We start from the raw sequence: 19457 nt of genomic DNA on the forward strand, positions 1-19457 counted from the left end.
AGCTACTATTTTTCATTCCTTTCTGCGTCCTTCATCACATCTGATCGTTGAGAAGTTGGATAACTGCCTGCCTTTTAATAGATGCCTCTTTTTACATCAAAAATTAAGTAACAAAGTTTTAATACTTTTTACACTTAAACACTTAGTGTTTAAGTATTTTTAAGCTTTTTTTCTTTAACTTGCAGGAAGAGAATAATAAAATCATAGAACAGTTTGACCTTAAAGATCATCTAGTTCCAACTCCCCTGCATGGGCAGGGACACCTCCCACCAGATCAGGTTGCTCAGAGCCACATCCAACCTACACTTGAACAATTCCAGGGATGGGGCTTCCACAGCTTCATTGGGCAACCAGTTCCAGTGTCTCACCACTCTCACACTACAGAATTTCTTCCTAATGTCTAACTTAAACCTCCCCTCTTTCAGTTTTCATCCATAACCCCTTGTCCTTTCCCTGCAAACCCTTGACAAAAGTCCCTCCCCAGCTTTCCTGTAGGCCTCTTCAGATATGAGGTCCCCCCCAGAGCCTTCTCTTCTCCAGGCTGAACAACCCCAGCTCTCCCAGCCTGTCTTCAAAGGAGAGGTGCTCCAGCCCTCTGATCCTCTTCATAGCCCTCCTCTGGACTTTCTCCACGAACTCTGTGTCCTTTTTATGTTGGGGGCTCCAGAACCAGATAAAATACTCCAGGTGAGGTCTCCTGAGTGCAGAGTAGAGGGGCAGAATCACCTCTCCTGACCTGTTGGCCACGCTTCTTTTGATGCAGCCCAGGACATGGTTGGCTTTCCAGGCTTCAAGCACACATTTTCAGCTCCTGTTATGCTTCTTGTCATCACTCCCAAGTCCTTCTCCTCTGGGCTGTTTTCGATCCATTCTCCACTCAGCCTGTATTTGTGAGGGTTACATTTTCCCTTTTCCAGTCGGTGGGAATTTCTCCAGACTGCCAAGACTTTTCAAATATAATGGACAGTGGCATTGCAACTTCATCATCTGGTTCCTTCCGGAGCCGTGGATGAATCCATTCAGGTCCCATGGACTTGTGTACCTTTATGTCCTTCAGAAGGTCACAAACCTGCTCTTCTCCTACACTGGGAAGATCTTCCTTTTCTCAGTCCATGCCTTTGCCTTCTCTAACTCGGATGGTGTGACCAGAGCCTTTGCCGATGAAGACTGCGGCAAAGTAGTCATTGAGTACCTTAGTACTCAATGGACACTGCTTATAGAAGAAAGCTGAGCTAACAAAATTGCTGATCTTCCCACTGCTTGCTGAATTAAAAATTTTTGTCAACTACTGCAAATGATGGAAACCAGGCTATATCACTCTGAACTGCTCACATCCAGCATCTTCTTGTAACACCTGAGTACAAGACATTTGGAGTAAAGTGCAACGAATTTGGAAGAAAAAAGATCAGTTTAACCAGAATGTATGGCTGGCTACCTAAAAACTCCAGTTGGAAGTTCATGATTTTTGAACACTTTTACAACTAAATGAAAGAACATGATCAGAAAATAGTAGTCATCTTTACTATTCCGAAGAAGAGCTAATAATGGATAAAATACTTATTCTCAGTCAACTGCAGGTTAAGGTGAATATTTTTTGTTTATGGAAAGGTTCTATCAACACACAAATTCTTTACACCTTTACCTTTTTAAGCTAAAAGCATGTCAGACATATTAATGGCTGTACTTAACTATAAATTTTATTGATATCACAATCATAAAAATATGCAGCTACTAACCATTAATTCAAGAACATTGTCATTGTCAGAAAGTAATGTTACGTGTAATTTTTATACCTCTTTAGTACACCACTCTCAGGTTTTAAAGAAACCAAATTAAGTCAATTAAGTATCACTGAGGATTTTGCACTAAAAGCTTTTTACAGAATAATGCTGGGTATTTTTTGCATGTTACTCCTAACAAGTCTTTCTGACACTTCAAGTCCAGATTTTTACCTAGAATGAGCATGTCAACTTCCAGCACAAGCTCAGAATAGCTGTCTAGAATAAAAATATTTTTCATCTTATCTGACTTAAAGCAAGTAAAGAAGGTAATTTAGAAAAAGATAAAACTAAAGGAGAGCTAACTTACAAATATACATTCTTCCCAAAACAGCCAATATCCTCTGATACTACACAAAATTTGGAATAAACCATTAAGTCCCATGCAACCAACATCAAGTCACAGGCTGACAGAGTAGAAAAGCATTCAGACAACACAAAATAAAACCTACCTGTTGAACATCCTGTTGAAAAACGCAGAGCTGAAGCCGTTGGTGCAAGCGGACCTTTCGATGCTGCCAAATATTTTCCAGCTGGCGCTGGTGGTGCAGTACTTCATGGATGACATCCAGAACGTGATGAACTGCTTTTGAGTAGTTGGCAGAAGCAGTGAGGGAATCAGAACTCCCAGGAGTCAAAGGTCTCTGAAGTTTGTCAAGCAGTGACTTTCCATCTTGGCTCACCTACACAGCAGAAAGGAAAACAATTACTTGTCTTGCCAAAAGCTTGTTAGACGATTATTTCATTCCCCCCTCCCCCCCCCCCCCCCCCCCATTTTTGATGTCTTTAGGAATCTGGGGAGCAGTGATGAAGATGTGTTTTTTTTTATTCTAAGCATGATTATACACAGCTATTACAGGAAAAAAAGTATAAAAATGAGTATACTCCCTCTATGTAAGACAATTTTAAGAAGCAGTACTCTTCAAAATCATAGAATTACAGAATCAGAATGATTCTAAAGAACAGCCTATCTTTCAATGTTTATTACCTAGAGTACCTTTTCTTTAAAGTGCTGTGTTGTTTTTTTTAATAGGTCAAGTCTAATTTAAAATATATATTCTTCAACTCTTTCTCTAGGCAACAAAGCACCTAAAATTAAGCATTTGCCCAGAATAGTCCTTCCAGGAGCTGCTGTCTCTTTTCATATGCTGTGAAGGTGAACAGGGAGGTTACTTTCTTTAAGTTAATATTGATTTGATGAATTCATTTAGACCAATAGATATGAACTTCGGACACGCTTTGATCTGACACAATTTACAACTTCTATGTTATTGCAATTACTGGTCAGCCAAAGGCAAACTGTTGTTATGGCAAACTTAAAATTGATTAAAACACTTAAAAGCCTTCATGCAGCAAAAAAAGCTACTCTTTTCCAAAATGCGTTTAACTACTTACTCTGACAAGGAACATAAGTCATTGCTAATTGTTGTCTTCTCTGATTCAAACCACAGCAAATATTTTCAGATTTAACTTGCACGCTAATTATAAAACACTAAGCCTGTCTTATTTGGTCACTATTAATGTTTAGCACCTGGCAAGGCTGTTGAATGCACTTTTCATTGCCATTTAACTATTCTGTCACTCTTAGCATAAAGCTCAGAGAAATGTTACAGTCTGGTATCACTCAGCTGTTAAGAACTTTTCTAATAGCTCATTTAACAGGCAGAAAAAATTAGTCCAAAACCACAAGACTGGAGTGTAAACAATAGTCTGAATCCATCGTATCACCACCATGTCAGGAACAGAAAATTTGTCAAGGCCTTCCCTCAGTGGCTATTTCCAACAATTTTCACTAAAACTAGGCACATTTAAAATTTGCTATTCAGCAGTCAAACAGATTTGAATGAAAATTCCTTTCTAATAATTAATTTATAAGTGAGCTTATTTCTCAGTTCCAATTTAAGCTTTTTCATTTTAGTAATATGTGTCAACACAGGGAATGAAGATCTCTTGGAAAAAAGTAGCTCCTGTGAAGTCAAGTCAGGCAAAAAAAAGTATAGTCCATAGTAGTTACTATAATGATGATTTATTTTTTTTTTTAATTTTCTGTATCCAAAGCAATTATCTAGTACTAGTCTTTCAAATTTTTCAAGATCGTGGACTTCAATTACCTATCCAGGGTCCATGAAATTTGGGGGGGAAATAATTAATTGCGATAGCCCCTTGATCTGATTAATTTATTAGTTTTACAAACAATCGTGTGCACTTTCTCTTTGGCATTAACACAGCAGTTTTCTTCCTTCCCAGCACAAGACTACCCTAAGATTTCAGTGAGATATACAACTTCATTTTTATATATAACTTCATTAAAGCACAGCTATTGGGTTTTTCAAGCACACTGGTTATCTAAGCTTATAAGGTAATAAGTTACTTTTCTAATAATATAATTATCCTCAGTAAAATCAGACTATCTAGTCTTAAAAGCATTTGCTCTCTTAAAATTACTGTCTTCTACTTTGCAACCAAGTCATGTTGTCAAGACATTAAAATCTAAAATGAATGACAAAGTGTTGTAATTTCCAGTGTTCCTCTCTCTCTCTCTCCCCACTGCTCATTCACCAAAATGAAAGGAGCTCAGTACTGTAACATAAATGAAATCATACATCTAATAATGATAAGCAGTATCTTTACACAAAAAGACAACTCCATTAATCTTCAAACAGGAATGCGTGTTAAAATAAGGCACAATAAAACCTTCTGTCCAGAGGAGGAACAACTCATACATACACATACAACTGTTACTTCTGCAACTATTCTGGTTGCTAAAGAAAAAGCTATTGCTTTACCAGACAGGGAAAAGTAATGACCTGAAATCAGAACAAAAGCAGCTAATTTATTTTTTTTGAGCTGTACAAATTACGATTTTGTTAAATTTTCTAGCTATCCCAAAGTCAAAAGCTACAGTTTTGAAATCCTAAATAAAATTTCAAAGTAAAGATTGCCAGAGCAATCCTACAATCTACCCATCTAATTTATTTTCATTATGCCTCACCAGGAAGCAAACAGTATTTAACATGGTAATCCCCAGTACTTATTTGCACTTAACAGCAGACTCTAATCCAGTCACATCTCTGGTGAAAAAACACACAAAAAAACCCCCAATCCAAATCAATAAAAATCAAACAACAACAAAAAAATCACACTGCTGTAACTTCAATGCTTTATCATCATTATTCCAGACAGTCCTAGCCTTCTTACTTCATGCTGACCTCTCAGTTTATCTCTCTTCACATATATCCACTAGAAACATGATCTACATCTCCGTCCCTTGTTTTACAAAGGGATTCTCCCATTGAAAAGAGGTTACAATGAAGAAACCTTCCTACAAAACATGCTCTCAGGAATGAGTGAGAACAGGTGTATGCAGCAAGATCAGAAGGTTTATCATCAAAGGTGTGCTTCAGTATATCATTAGATCAGTTACCACAGCAAGGTGGTATACATCAGGAATGAGGATACTGTGTATTCTACACAAAAGAACAACTACTCATGTGAACTCTGGAAATCTGACTCATGGTAAAGTTTATACAGGCCCTAAGGTCGCAGGTATTAAAAAAAATATCCAGTTTTGATAGACCAACAATAGGACTGATCATCAGCACTGATCTTACTCTTCTTTACTGCTAAATGAAACGTGACCACACTTATGATTCAGTTGCCCATAAATAGAGCTGGTTCATCAGAAAGTAGTTTTATCTTTAATGCAACATATAAATCACAACCATTATTTCAGTCCCATGTGACCTCCTTTTAAAAGAAGGTGCAAGCTGCAGCCTAAGCTATACTGTATCTACTGATAATTTTAACCATCATTTAATCAAATGTGTATTTCTATGCAACTTTAATGAGAACAGAAACTACTCTATCTAATCCAGAATAACATCAGTCCAATTTAACAGCAAAAATAGTTTTACCATCTGATGAGAACAGCCCTGCAAAAAGAAAGCAAGAAAAGCTCAGGTGGAAATACAGAAAATACCTGTTACCTAATAGTGAAGTCCATACTCATTTGATTTCTCACTTCAAGTGAGCACAGAAAACTCAGTATTTGAAGAAAATTACAGATGCTTTAGTCATTGCTTTCTAGGCCACCTTCAGAATAAACATTTTATCTTAAGTTGTAAATACATCTATTAGAAATACTAAGAAATATTACTAACTTCATTGTGTGCAAAATCCAAGATTAGAGCAGCAGGATAAAATATGCTAATCTTACAAATGCTGACTACATAGGCATGGTGGCTCATTCAGGTGTCTTTGAGGTTGGCAAAACTAAGTATATGACATCCGGCTTGTCAAGTGATGTCCTTTGATGTTTAAGCCTTTTTTTGTGAGGCAGTTTCAGAGGTGGATTTTCAAAACACACTTAAAGCAATGCATGCCAACAGAATACCTTGCTAGCTTCCCTTCAAATAAGTGTTGAAATGATAGCATCATAGTGTTATTAAAACGTAGTAATATGCAAATGTAAATTAAAACATACTTATAACACTGCTTGGGTTGTTTGTACCGTCCTGGTTTGAGCCAGGATGAAGCCAATTTTCTTTCTACAGACTTTTCTTTCTTCAGTGAACTCTCCTTCAGCAAGTATACTTGCTGAAAGTAGCAGCAAGTTTACCAGCCAGTGGACTAATAACTCCTGAATGTTTATAGTTACTGCTGAGAGACCAAGGACACATTGCTCTACTTATTGAATCTGCTGCTTCAGACACTAAAGGAGCAGAAGAGTCGTATCTACAGCCCTCCCATAGGGAGGAGCAGACTAGACAGATGGCAAAATTGACCAAAGAGATTATTCCATCCCTTATATAAATTCAGGTATCATGGAAGTCAAGTCCTTCTTATTCTCTTCTCTTCCATCCATGGCTGGCACCCAGGGAGGACTCCATCTATCCATTACCATTGATCCCTAGGCTCATGCATTCTTGATCCTTGTAACTCTCCCCTCAGCTCCTGTCTGCTCTGCCACTCTCTTGGGCAGCTCCGGGACATTTCGGAACTGCTGAGAAGAGTCATGTGGGAGTTTCTGGGTGTGGGAGGAGGTGACAGGGGTTTTGCACATTTCTGTACGTATTTGTATATATTTGTATATTTTCTTTTATCATTAGTATTTAATTAAAGCTGTATACTTTAATTTTCAATCCAGAAGCCTCTCTCCTTATTCTCTCTCTTCTTCACCTATTCTCTCTCTCACTACCTCCTGGTGGGAGGGGATAGGGATCAAGAGCATTGTTGTCACTGGTTTAACTGGTGATCCTGAGTGAAACCCTGACAGTACCTACTGTACATGGTTCCATCCTGCTTTTAAAATTCTGCAGAAGATGAAAAGGAAGACTTAAAACTTAACTTTTGAACAACAGTAGCGAAGTCCAGTGTACCAAAGCCTGGTACTTGACTTTCCAACTTAGGCACTGTGCAAGAAGTGATGTCAGTTCATGACCCAACTTTAACATTTCACAATTTTATTGCATCAGCAACCTAAAGAAATAAACAAGACATTTACCTCAGAGTATGCCAAGGTAATATGCTCATATATCCCTTGATGATGATGGATAGCATCTTCTAAATCTTGCAGTTCTGAGGGAAGCTCCACCTCACCACAGGCTTTACACCATGAGTCCACATTGCTCATGTACTGCAACAGGGAAACAAATTCTGCTTAATTTTGGGTCCTATCAATAAGTACACACACCCTGATAATATACAAAAGGACTGACATTTGTGTGACAACCACTGAAAAGACTTTTATTAAGGGAAAAAAAGCTTGATCTATTTCTCTCTCAATTGACCAAAACAAAGCTTGTTTCAGAATAGAAACAAATATTCAAGTTTGACTAGACTTGTGCTTTTAGTTACATGGAACTCTGAGTTGTTCACAGACAGGCAGGCTTAACTGTATGTTGACAGCCTTCAGAAACAATTCAACAGCTGGCAATACTAATGCTCCAAGTTTACCCTTGCTCCTTTCCTTCACTTTGCAGCTAAGAAAATATTTACTTTACCAAGCACCTACCATTTCAGATGCATAAAAGCCAATGAAGGTCTTGTCTATACAAAGAGGCCAAACATGCTAAAACTTTGAGGTCCAGACCCTCAACTCTTACCTGTGCATGGTAAGAGTTTGATACCTCATGGTACCAAAGTCTCACCTCACCTTTTAAAAATCATTAGAGAAAACCAAGTTACTTTGCCAGTGCATGCACACATGCACAGACACACACATAGAATTAATGGTGAACTGTTCACTGAAACACTCCATAGTTGTCTTTTGCTGGAAAGAGATCATCAAGGAGGCAAAGCAGTGTTAGAGCACAGCAAATTCACACCTCAGACCCCAAAGCACTAACTTCTACACACAGAGAAGCACCACCCATTTGACAAGGTACTACAGTAGCAAGAATGTAAGGGATTTACAACTTAAGTGCGGTGTCTCTTAGGACTGACTCTGATTTTTCAGCACACAGCTATATCAGCACAGCTTCTCAAGTCAAGCCTCTCAGAACAAATTGAGGATACTGCAACAGAATCTCTTCTACGGACAATTCAATTTGTCTCGGAAGCTTAGGCTGTCTTGACAGACAAGAAACTACCATCATAGCTGTATGCACAGTAGAAGTCCTGTCAACTTATTTCTGACAGCTAGGGGGCATGGATTTTATACCCTTGTTATGCTAGGAAAGAGGAAAATAAACAAATCTGTTTCTCTAGGAGTTTTCATAGCTGTTGAACTTATGACAGCCAAGCATGTGGTATCTGTAAACTAAATTTGTCCTCTGCTAATGTCAAGTTCAAGTCTCACAAAAGTTTTTAGAGACCAAGCCATTTCTCTTATCATAAGTATCTTAATTCCTGGAGCACATGTAGTCTTTTGAGGAAAAAAGTAATTCACAGACCAGTTCTGGTACTCCATTATTGTTTGCAAGCTGGAAAGAAGAGTGACAGAGTATTCACCTCTAAGATTATTTCATTCTCATCGAGGAACATTTAAAAAAAATCCCTTTAACATTAAACACTGAACATTAAAAGAAGCTCCATGTGGGACCAAATAGCTGTATTTCTTGCATTAGTCAGCAGGCAGTGTTAACTGCCTGCAGTCTTCACTGTGTCTGACAGTAGGGAGCGGCACTTACCTGTCACTTACAAAGGAACATGTGTTCAAGAAGGGTGTGTTTTTACATTGGCTGCTTATTTTTTAATAATCTTCTTATATAGGTTAAGCATCAGCAGCCTCTAAAGGGATCATTCCTCTTCCCTTGAACTCGCTTTCTTCTAATAATGAAACTGCTAATATATCACAGCCAGGTATTTTACAAAGCAGCTATGACAGTCTATCACAGTTAATCTTCAAATGAAAACTGCAGAACGAGCAATTAAAGAGAATAAATTAATCCCAACAGATGTTCAACTATATTCTCTCCTCCTCTTTCCTCCTGTTTATGCTTACAAAGGTTAGCACCGACCCTTACCACAGATGCTCAGCATGCACACAAAATTTACTGACTTCTGATGAACATTATTTTCTTAAAAAGAAAAGCTGTTGAGTCAAGGAATGCCTATCTGTTCATGGTTCATCATCTCACTCCTATATGTAGGGCTGGCAGTACTTAACTGTAAAACTAAATAACCCAAGCACTTAGAAAAGAATTAATACTGATAAGGTACCACACTAGCAAATGCTTCAAGCTGATTGGTGACTTTTACACCAGAACTTCCTCTTCTTCTTATGTGGTTTTTCTGTAAAACCTTCTAAAAATACTTATTACAGTGGCATCAGTTTATACACTTCATCTGAAAAGCCCTAAGGACAGTAAAACCCATGTCACCGCTAACATAACAAAATGCAACGTGTATTTGCATCTTAATAAAATCACATTTCTAATATCTAGACATTTATGAAGTTGAACATCTGTGTAGTAGAAAACAGGGAAAAAAAAATCTTAAAATGAAGTGTGCTACTTCTCACTATTTCTGCTGTTATCAACTCCCAAGTGGTTCCTTCATTTATGCCAAATTAAAGGTAAATCAGACATGAGACTTTTTTTTATCCAATTTAGCACAGGAAATGGAAAAAAAAGTATCTACAGGACCCACAAAGCATACTAGAGCCTCAGTCAGCCATAACCATGCAAAAATCTCTGCTCTCCAAGTTCAGCAGAGGTGTGCAGAGCAGACAGTCTATAGTATCAATGAGTGACTCAACAACACATGCTCAGCAACTCCTTCAGAACTGAATTCCCTTAAGGGGAAAACATTCTTTCACCATCAAGACTATTAACTTAGAAATAAATATCCCCATTATCCCTGACATATACCTTGTCTCTGGCAGTTACACACAATTAATGGCTTAATTAAAATAATTGGTATAGGCCTAAAGCTAAAATTTTTGTTTAATATTGGAGGAATATCTTATGGGATACTAAGTAAACATCTCCCACCACAATTTCAGATTCAGAAGACAGTTAATTAACTTCTCAACTTTCAGGCCAGCTTGGATTAGTTTTCTATAAGCAATTACTATGAGATAAATCTTGACACTCAAGGATTGATTGGGGTGGAGTGGTGAGGACAAGAGAAGAAGCAAATGATTTCTGGAGGTAGGAAAGTCATTATATCGATACTGACTATACTAATTTTTTCCCTTTCATTCTTTCAAGTTGAAATATATAGTTAAGCAGTTGAAATATAGTTAAGCATTTATGTCCACTTCAGCTTGATTCACACTACTAATCTGGCAAAGTTTTATCTTGGCAAGGCATTTGGTGGAGAATATAAGGGCAGTAGGCTGCCCAGAGGAGAACAAGTTTTTGTTTGAAAATCAGAAGAAATGAACACTTTCAAGACTCAGCTTAACAAATGCTGGGCCTCATCTAAACCTTACTCCTACTTAGAAAGGTTGGACCAGATGACCCTTGAGGTCTCTTCCAACCTGGCATTCTATGAATCCTCTGGCTTTCTTGCTGACCTTTTCACTCACTCTCTTGTACTTCTTTCTAAACCAAAAGCAAGCAGTTCAACTTACCATTCCAGCACAGAAACTTTTGTTGGTGCCCTCCCCGTTCACTAACCTGCTCAGCTTTCTGATGGAAGATGGAGGACATATCCAGTAATGTGCTACGTTCATCCAAGGCTGCAGCAAATGCCTTCCATTCTTGCTCCAGTTGACTAGCAATCTGTTTTATTTGCTGTGAAGCATAATGGCCAGACTCGACCAGGCGATTTGCTACTGACATGATGCGGTTTATGTTTACATACACATTCTGTGGAAGGGAAAGGGGAACAGTTAGTGGAAGTTAGCAGACCACTTAAATACAGAGGTGTATTTCTATAAAACTCTTTTTTATTATAGTACTGCTTAATAGACTGGTTTTATTTGCCGAGTCTGTGCATTCATAACTTTGGAATCTTGGTGTATAATGTAACAGTCTATATTATTGACAAGGGAGAAGGACAACTTGAAATGAGCAGAGAATCTCAGAATAATGTTAACAGTAACCTTAAACAAAGTCATATTATATGAAGAACCATTATTACAATTAAGAAGAAAAGCTAACCATATTTTGCAACAGCCTCAGTAAGAATGTTTACAGAGGTTCGAGTTAACATTTCCCATATAGGAAAATCAAAGTATAATTAGTAAACACTTGCTCTGTCTATGGCATGCACATGTGGAACATCACTCAACAGATCTTGACATCAACTTATGAAAGTATTTCTACTTATTAAGTAACAAAATAAAGAACTCAAGAGTTCCAAGTAGTTAAACAGTTTTAGATTTTATTTTCCCTCCACTATGTTGCCTCAGAGCTGGCACTTAAAACTAGATAAATAAGGTTAAAGATCAGAAAGATTCTCTAGCACACTGGCATTACTGACTAATGGCTCTGTTACTCTAATTTTCTTCTCTTTTTCCTCACTTACACGTTTTGGCCTAAAGTGCCTAAAATCTGTTCCTGTCTGATTCTGTATAAACAGAGAGTATTTTTTTCAAAGGAAGCAATAAAGTTTTTCTAATTCCTGCAAAGCTAGACATAAGAACAACTTCACCACCGAAAGGCTTCTGAGTAGCTCTTCCAGAACTACACGTATATAATGCTGAGTTGATACTTATTTCCATTGGGCTGACTGTCAGACATCTAGAATGAAGTTCTTGGAATCACAGAACTGTTGAGGATGGAGATCATCTAGTCCTACAACCGTGCTCAAAGGAGGTTTGATCAAAGCAGGTTGCTCAGGGTCATGTGCAGTGAGATTTTGAAAACCTTCTAGGATGGAGAGACTACAGTCTCTCTGGGCAACCTATTCCAGCTGTCTCAGCCTCAACACAAGACTGCCATACAGGTACTTCAGAGAAGAACTTGGTCATGGTGGCTTCCTAGAAAGGGACCGAGAGCTTTCCACACAATGCTGTCCTCTGTAGACACATCCAAATTTCTGTGTGTACACTTAGAGTGACCCCAGTTCACCCTTGTTTTGTTGATTACAGGGTCCCTTTTGTTCACAGAACAGCAGACCCTTTTTGCTTGCCAACCCAGTCCACCACCTCTCACTTGATTGTTGGTCCTCTTATCCCTCTCCCATCATTCTTACCCAAAAGCTCTTTGTATCAAGTTATTTAGCCTGCTGGGAAAGATATTTCTGTCCCACTTAACAGCAATCCTTGATCCTCAGGAGAGACAGTTCCATGATTGCCAACATGAGCTGTGTAAACAGTTGTTGATCTGCAGCATCTATCTACCCTCTCACCAGAAAGACTGAGAACAAAACCACCTGGGCTCCCATGCCCTTGACTATTGCCTCTGGAGCCATGTAGTCATGCTTGAGGACTTTCTAGAATGCCAGGATGCAGGAAATGCCAAGAAGCAGTCAGCCATCTGTCAGCAGCAGCATTGCAACCTTCCCCAATCAAGGGTTGAGGAACCAAGTCCAGTGAGCCAGGGGGGACAGAATTGACTGCAACGAGCCTCAGTAAAAGGCCAGGAATCAACAAATGACAGAAGAACAAATCCTGAAATTGCTGGAAAACTGCATGGTTATATTACTGTTGAGAGATGTGATGGGCTGTGTAAAATCTGGCTATACCCTTGCTACTGAGAGAGATGGTCAGGGGAGAACACTGGCAGGGGGACACCCAATACCACACAGACACCGAGTATCTGAGGTGGAACCATTACCAGCCCCTGCCCAGAGTCTGACACTGACTGGCTGGAGCAAATGTTGCAGTTCCTCCAGGATTCACTGTATGGACTCATTAGAACAGTAACTGGCACAGGTCTCTATTAATTATAACTGTATGCATGTGGGGATATACCTGACAGCCTACACCTCAGTTGATCCACCTAATACACTGAGCAAAGCAGCATCATTTTGGCTGTTTTTCTTTCCTGCACCATTCTATCTTTTCATTTTTTAAATTATCCCACACATCTCTGCTCTCCTCTTAAGGACTGCTGAACAACTGGAAAAGAAAAGAACTGCTATTTTAAACAAATATGAAAAAAGAAAGGAGAGCATTTAGGCCTAATAAAGTGTAGTGGCATAAATACAAGACTGCTAAATGAACCCAGAAAGCAAGCACACAGTCTTCACAGTGGTATGAAAAAAACATGTGCCAAAAAGAGAAAAGAATGAAGGCCGTATTAGACTGCCATTTGAACTGTTTGTGTATCATAATGAAGGAATCTTGGCAATTCTGGAATGTCAGTTAAATATGAAGGATAGGGCAACATAAATGTGAAGGTAAACAAATGAGAGCTGAGCTGTGGTTAAAATGCATTCATTTTCCCATGGCAATCTGGCTTCACAAGTGTAGAGGAATACCCCCTGTAGCAGTATGAATATGAATTAATATGCTGACAGTTGAACATGTTCCAAGCAATGTATACTAATACTTTACTCAAAAAAAACCCCTGAAACAATCTCAACCTTTTCTCAGCACTATCCTACCCCTCACCACCTAATATATCTAGTAAATTGAAGTTTCAGTTATTTTAGAATGTAATAAACCAGAAGAGGCAGATTTAGTTAAGAAGGAAAATAATCTCAAATTCTAACTCACTACGACTGGACTATCTAACTGATTCTTGAAGGTTAACAAATTTTGTTCAATTTTCTAAAACAAACCAGGCAGGTCCAGAGTCATTATTATATGACAAATGCCCATTTTCTGCACTGCTTGAGAAGCACTGTTCCAGGTGAGCTGGTGCTCATTCCTGTGGACTGACGTCTTATTCATTGCATAGATTTACATCCTGGTTTTAGTTAAAGAAGTAACAGCTATCTGGTAATAATGGTTAAAGACTTGTTCAGCCATCTCATTTACATCATATGAATCTGTGCGAAACATCTGCAGCTTCTAAATGTGTTATCAGCTGTCTAAAAAGTGAAAGGCCCCATCTCTTTCATTGTGTTACACATGACCATTGTAACAAAACTAAAAAGGGAACAATTCAAGTTACTGCATTACAATGTATATAGTGAGTACATGAATGTACTTAATACTATTATTTTCTCTCACAATGCCCTTTAGCCAGAAGTGAAAAGACACCTTACAGTATTTGGAAAGCTCCTCATGGCAGAATTATTCTGTAAGGGCAGTGTAAATCTAAAAAAGCATTGCCCAGAAAGGCAACACAGCTGAATAGCCTAATACAAGCTGCAGTGCACTGTGTCATTCTTTGGTGTGTACGCAAAAGGCAAGTACACAGGGGAAAACACTCAGTACAAAATAAAGATGGCAGATGTCCTGAAGTCTCTATTTTATTTCCTGATTTTTCCAAACCCATCTAGAAAATGTTTGTTTAGCTCTAAGATTTCAAATGGTAAGTTTTCTGACATAGTTTTTCACATTCGGAAACATCAGAAAAAACTTCTTTACCGTGAGAGTGACAGAGCGCTGGAACAGGCTGCCCAGAGAGGTTGTGGAGTCTCCTTCACTGGAGCCATTCAAAACCCACCTGGACACATTCCTGTGTGATGTGCTCTAGGTGACCCTGCTCTGGCAGGGGGGCTGGACTAAATGATCTTTCGAGGTCCTTTCCAACCCCTAAGATTCTGTGATTCTGACTGTTATGCATCCAGTGTTAAAAAAATACACACACATCAGTGATGCTTAGGTCCCTAAGCATCATAACTGGCACCTCCACGTAAACTGTAGTAAGTTTGAACTATTAATTTGTGATGAAAATATTTTAGCAATGGATTTTCCAAATCATCTGCCACTTCACACACAACTGGCCACCAAGACAAGGTGTAGAATTAGTGTATGAAATAACACCTGCTTTAAGGATTTAAATGTTTTCTAATATCTCTTCCATTCTCACTCTTACAGCAATAGTAGAACTCTCACTTGGGAATCCAAACTTCAAAGATGAGCACTGCAGAACAACTAAAGGTATCACCTGATCTCTTCCCTTGAAAAAAATCCAAAACAAACTCAGCAACATCCAGACTACAATTAAGGAAAGCATTTAACCTGTTCTTCAACTATACAAGGATCCTAAAAATATTCTCAGGTAACTATTTAACCATTGCTATCAGCACTGGAAGAAGTCAAATATTATTATTTCATTCTCTTTTTCTTCAAATTTATCATCTCTCTTTCCTACGTTTTTCATGGTGAGCCTAAGGAATCTTACTACAATACTCTATATTCCAACACTACCTTCTTTACTCTCTTACTTTTCACTTACCTTTGCTTTATCATAGTAAATGCCTATGCCTTCAATCTCCCCTTACAGCCAAATGACTTTCATCTGGATGTTCTCCATTACAATACTAAGTATGGGACACAATTGGATGTAGTTCTCTAGTAGGACCAACTCAATCAGAGCAATTTCTTCAGAAATCTGAAGTTCAGCACCCCCAATAAGTATCAGAGTGAAATCAGATGTGTTTCTTCACAGTAGTATCACTGTCTTTTCCTTTAGTTCATGACTGCCATGAACATACTTTTTGCCCTATCAACATCTCACCAGCTCATTGCTTTTTAAAAGCTGTTTATTTGATTCTTCCTTCTTAAGGGCTGTACATGTAGCCTATTATATTTCATCTTGTTGACGTCAGAGTTCTCATCAGCAGCTAGAAACTCATTTTGCCCTTTCAATCTCTACTCAGGTTGGTGGCATGCAGATATTGTGTCTAAGCATTAACTACTCTGGCATGAGAAAGATTCCCTTCTGGATATGCACTCACAAAACATCCTTCCCAGTCTGACCAGGATCCACAGCTGAGCATTCCCTGAACTTCAAGAACATCACAAATCCATGGTTTGCTTAAACTAAGGTTATTCAGAACTAGCAAAAACTCGATGGAATATTTCACCTCCTCTACTGCCCCATCCCCATTTAGAGTCTTTAAGTTGTCTATTAGAGATGTTAGATTGGTTGGAAAAACGATGGATTTTACCAATTAGCTTTTATTTATTTATTTTTACTGAAAGCCCTGTATGAGTGATGTTAGTTTTAAACAAAATTTAAAAAAACACCAAAAATACACAAAACAGGGTGTGTGTGTGTGTACCCAAGACAAAAGAGCTAGTTCACTACTGTTCACCATTCTGCACAAAGTCTTTTGTGAAAAATCTGCATTTCAAAGCAATCTGAGAACGAATGCACAATTCAGAGCCTGTGGCCGTACTCTCATTTGCTGAAGTCTCAGAGAATGCAGGGCAGTCTAGAATTCACACAGTGCTTAAGCCTATCTCAAGTGACAATTCTGTATGGTTACAAAAATATTTTAAAATAATGTAAATAATTTCTTTTTCAATTAAAATAAAAATAACATTAAGAGTGAAATACATCAGTAGTACAAAGGAAGAGAAAAAGTCATACTAGCTGTCAGCTAAGCTGATTTTACCTCACCTGATCATCGTATTCTCATTTGAACTAGTCCCTGTGACTGGATTTGAGCAAGCCAAGCAAGTCATGTTTGTAACTTTTAACTCAAAAAAACGCAGTGAGATTCAAGTATTGTGTTAATACTTTTAAGTTCCTGGAGCTCTCACCAGTACTCATCTCTGGCACTCCATTTTTAGATTACAGTACTTATTTTATTACTATCTTGATAAAGTATTTTACTATATGCAAACAGGCTATTCTGAGAGCATTAAGCAAGTTATCGATATGCTTACAATTGACACAGGACTTTTTGGATTATGGTTAATAAACAGCTTCTATTGATGGTCCTATCAGCCCCAAGACAAGACGTAGTGGTAGCACCCTCTTTAATAGTAGCCAGTGTCAGCTTTCTTCAAAGAAAGTTTCCTTTTGCTGACATCACTTTCCAATCATTTTGACCCTCACCAGTACAGTGAGGGGCACAGTTAAGCCGTAATGAAAGAAAGGCCATTTGCTCCGGCAAGAAGAGTAGCAGAAATCAAGTTGGTACCAACTTCCATCCATATTTCACATGACTGCTTTTGTTTCCCTTGTATCCCAGAAGGCATCAGACTTAGAATCAGTCTCTTACACTCTTGCATGCAAGACTGACTAATCATGTAATCACGGGTACTTTGGTTTTGCTCTCCAAAAACTTGACAGGTAATTTTATTGTATTTGCAACTCCTATGATGCCTTATTTGCAATTTTCTCCCTTAAAAGGTATTAAAAACTTATTTTGAGAATTGAAGCTTTGTTTAGTCACCCAAAGAGGAACTTCCAGCTGAAACCAAGTATTGCTTAACTCACATAAATCTCAGAACTCAACAACAGTGATTTACTGTTGCTAAAAGCAGGCCTGTTAAATGGTGCTGAAAATCCATCCTAATTTTTACAGAGGAGTATCGTTTTTTCCCCCCTCATTTATTTACCCTATAAAGACACAAGCTTGACATTTATCAGCAGACAGCCTCTTCAATTTGGTAATAGCAGGTCACATATCTACAGCTGCACATGTGAACTCTCGTTTAGCCCTTCTAGCCACATCACCCTGTGTGGTAAGCAAACATGTCCATCTTCAACGTGCATCACTGCACCTATCCAGCTTTTCCCTCTGACAGTTTCATTGTAATGAGAACCAGTCTGTGTATCAAGCTTAACACCTTCACAAATTTTTTCCTGTTACCCTCAAGTACTTCAACTGCACAGTCTACCTGGACTTCTCCAAGGCTTTTGATACATCTTTGTACATGACCTGGATGTTAGGATCAAGAGCACCCTGATGAAGTTTGCTGATGACGCCAGGATGAGTGGAGAGGTTGACGCTCCAGGAGGGAGATCAACATTCCAGGATGACCTAGACAGACTGGAGGAGTTGGATAGCAGGAACCTTATGAAGTTTAACAGGGAGAAGTGTAAGGTCTTGCACCTGGGAACTCATAACCCAGGAGTGCAGTTCAGACTGGGATCCCCCTGGCTAGAGAGCAGCACTGTGGAAAGGGACCTGGGGGTCTTGGTGGAGAACAGGCTCAACATGAGTGAGTGAACAATGTGCTGCAGCAGCAAAGAAAGCCAAGAGGATGCTGGGCTGCATCAACAAGGACATCACCAGCAGGGATAAAGTCGTCTTCATCCCACTCTACTCGGTGCTTCTCAGACCACACCTGGAGTACTGCATTCAGTTTTGGTCCCTGCTCTACAAAAAGGATGTGGGCAGGTTGGAGAGGATCCAGAGAAAGGCCACAAGGATGATCAGAGGACTCAAGGCCCTGCCATATGAGAAGAGGCTGAGAAAACAGTGTTCAGCCTTGAGAAAAGAAGGCTTCAGGGAGACCTTATTACAATGTTCCAGTACTTAAATGGCTACCAAGAAGATGGAGACTCCCAGTTTACAAGGAGTCACATGGAAAAGACGAGGGGTAATGGGCACAAGTTACTCCTGGGGAGATTCTGATTGGACACAAGAGGTACATTTTTCACCATGAAGACAAACATTGGAATATTCTCCCAAGGGAAATGGTAGATTCCCCCATATTGGACAGTTTTAAAGTCTCAGCTTGTCAGGGTGCTGAGCCATGTCATATAAACTATAGTATTATCTAAAAAGGTTGGACCAGGTCATCCAAGAGATCCCTTCCAACCTGGCACTCTATGATTCTGTGAAGTGCAACCACATCAGCCTACCCTACATTGAGTATATGAGATTCCTAAACATATTGCTTGCTAATTAAACTGCTGAACATACAGATAAATCTCCTCCCCCAATGTATTCTTCATCTTTTTGTCTTACAACATTTGGTTTAAACTTCCAACTACTTTGTGCTGCAATACCGAAAATCAGACTCTAAAAATGACATTACAAGGAAAAAAAGAAATATTGAGTAAAGCCTCTTCATCCTTGATGTAAACAGATCAGGAATTAAGTAGCTTTCACAATGGCTTACATCCAGGTGGCTCATTTCAGAAGAAGACCAGTTTAAATTTTTGGCATCTCTCCCACAGGCTGCCACTTGTCCTCACCCAAGTTTGGCATAAGCAGCTGCAGAAGTTGCCCTCCTGCACCTCTCAGAAAGCAGAGCTGCTACTTGGGAAGGAAGGGGAGATGGAAGAGCCAGCTACTGACAGAAGATAGCACCTGCTGTGAAGGGAACATGTGCCCTGTGGCAACCACAGTGCATTGAGAAAAGCAGCTGCAACATCAAATATTAGGGTTAAGCAGTGAGCAAGTGCAAGAGGTTGAATTTAGCTGCTTGTGCAGCATTTACCCTTTGAACAGCCCTTCCCCACCCAATGTGAGCCTAAGGAA

At 39.0% G+C, this 19457-nt stretch overlaps 1 protein-coding gene across 5 annotated transcripts in view; it reads right to left on the reverse strand.

Moving 5' to 3' along the window:
* Nucleotides 1-19457, reverse strand: part of TRIO (trio Rho guanine nucleotide exchange factor) — a 250398-nt gene that overhangs the window by 147351 nt on the left and 83590 nt on the right. For all 5 annotated transcript variants that reach the window (XM_051612788.1, XM_051612787.1, XM_051612790.1 and 2 more), the window contains exons 7-9: nt 10844-11035; nt 7282-7413; nt 2231-2461 (exon numbers count right to left, since the gene is read on the reverse strand). In XM_051612788.1, the coding sequence (XP_051468748.1) occupies nt 2231-2461; nt 7282-7413; nt 10844-11035 (555 nt within the window). The remainder of the gene's footprint in view (nt 1-2230; nt 2462-7281; nt 7414-10843; nt 11036-19457) is intronic.

Source organism: Apus apus, chromosome 2 (assembly GCF_020740795.1).
Source record: "Apus apus isolate bApuApu2 chromosome 2, bApuApu2.pri.cur, whole genome shotgun sequence".
Classification (NCBI taxonomy): domain Eukaryota; kingdom Metazoa; phylum Chordata; class Aves; order Apodiformes; family Apodidae; genus Apus; species Apus apus.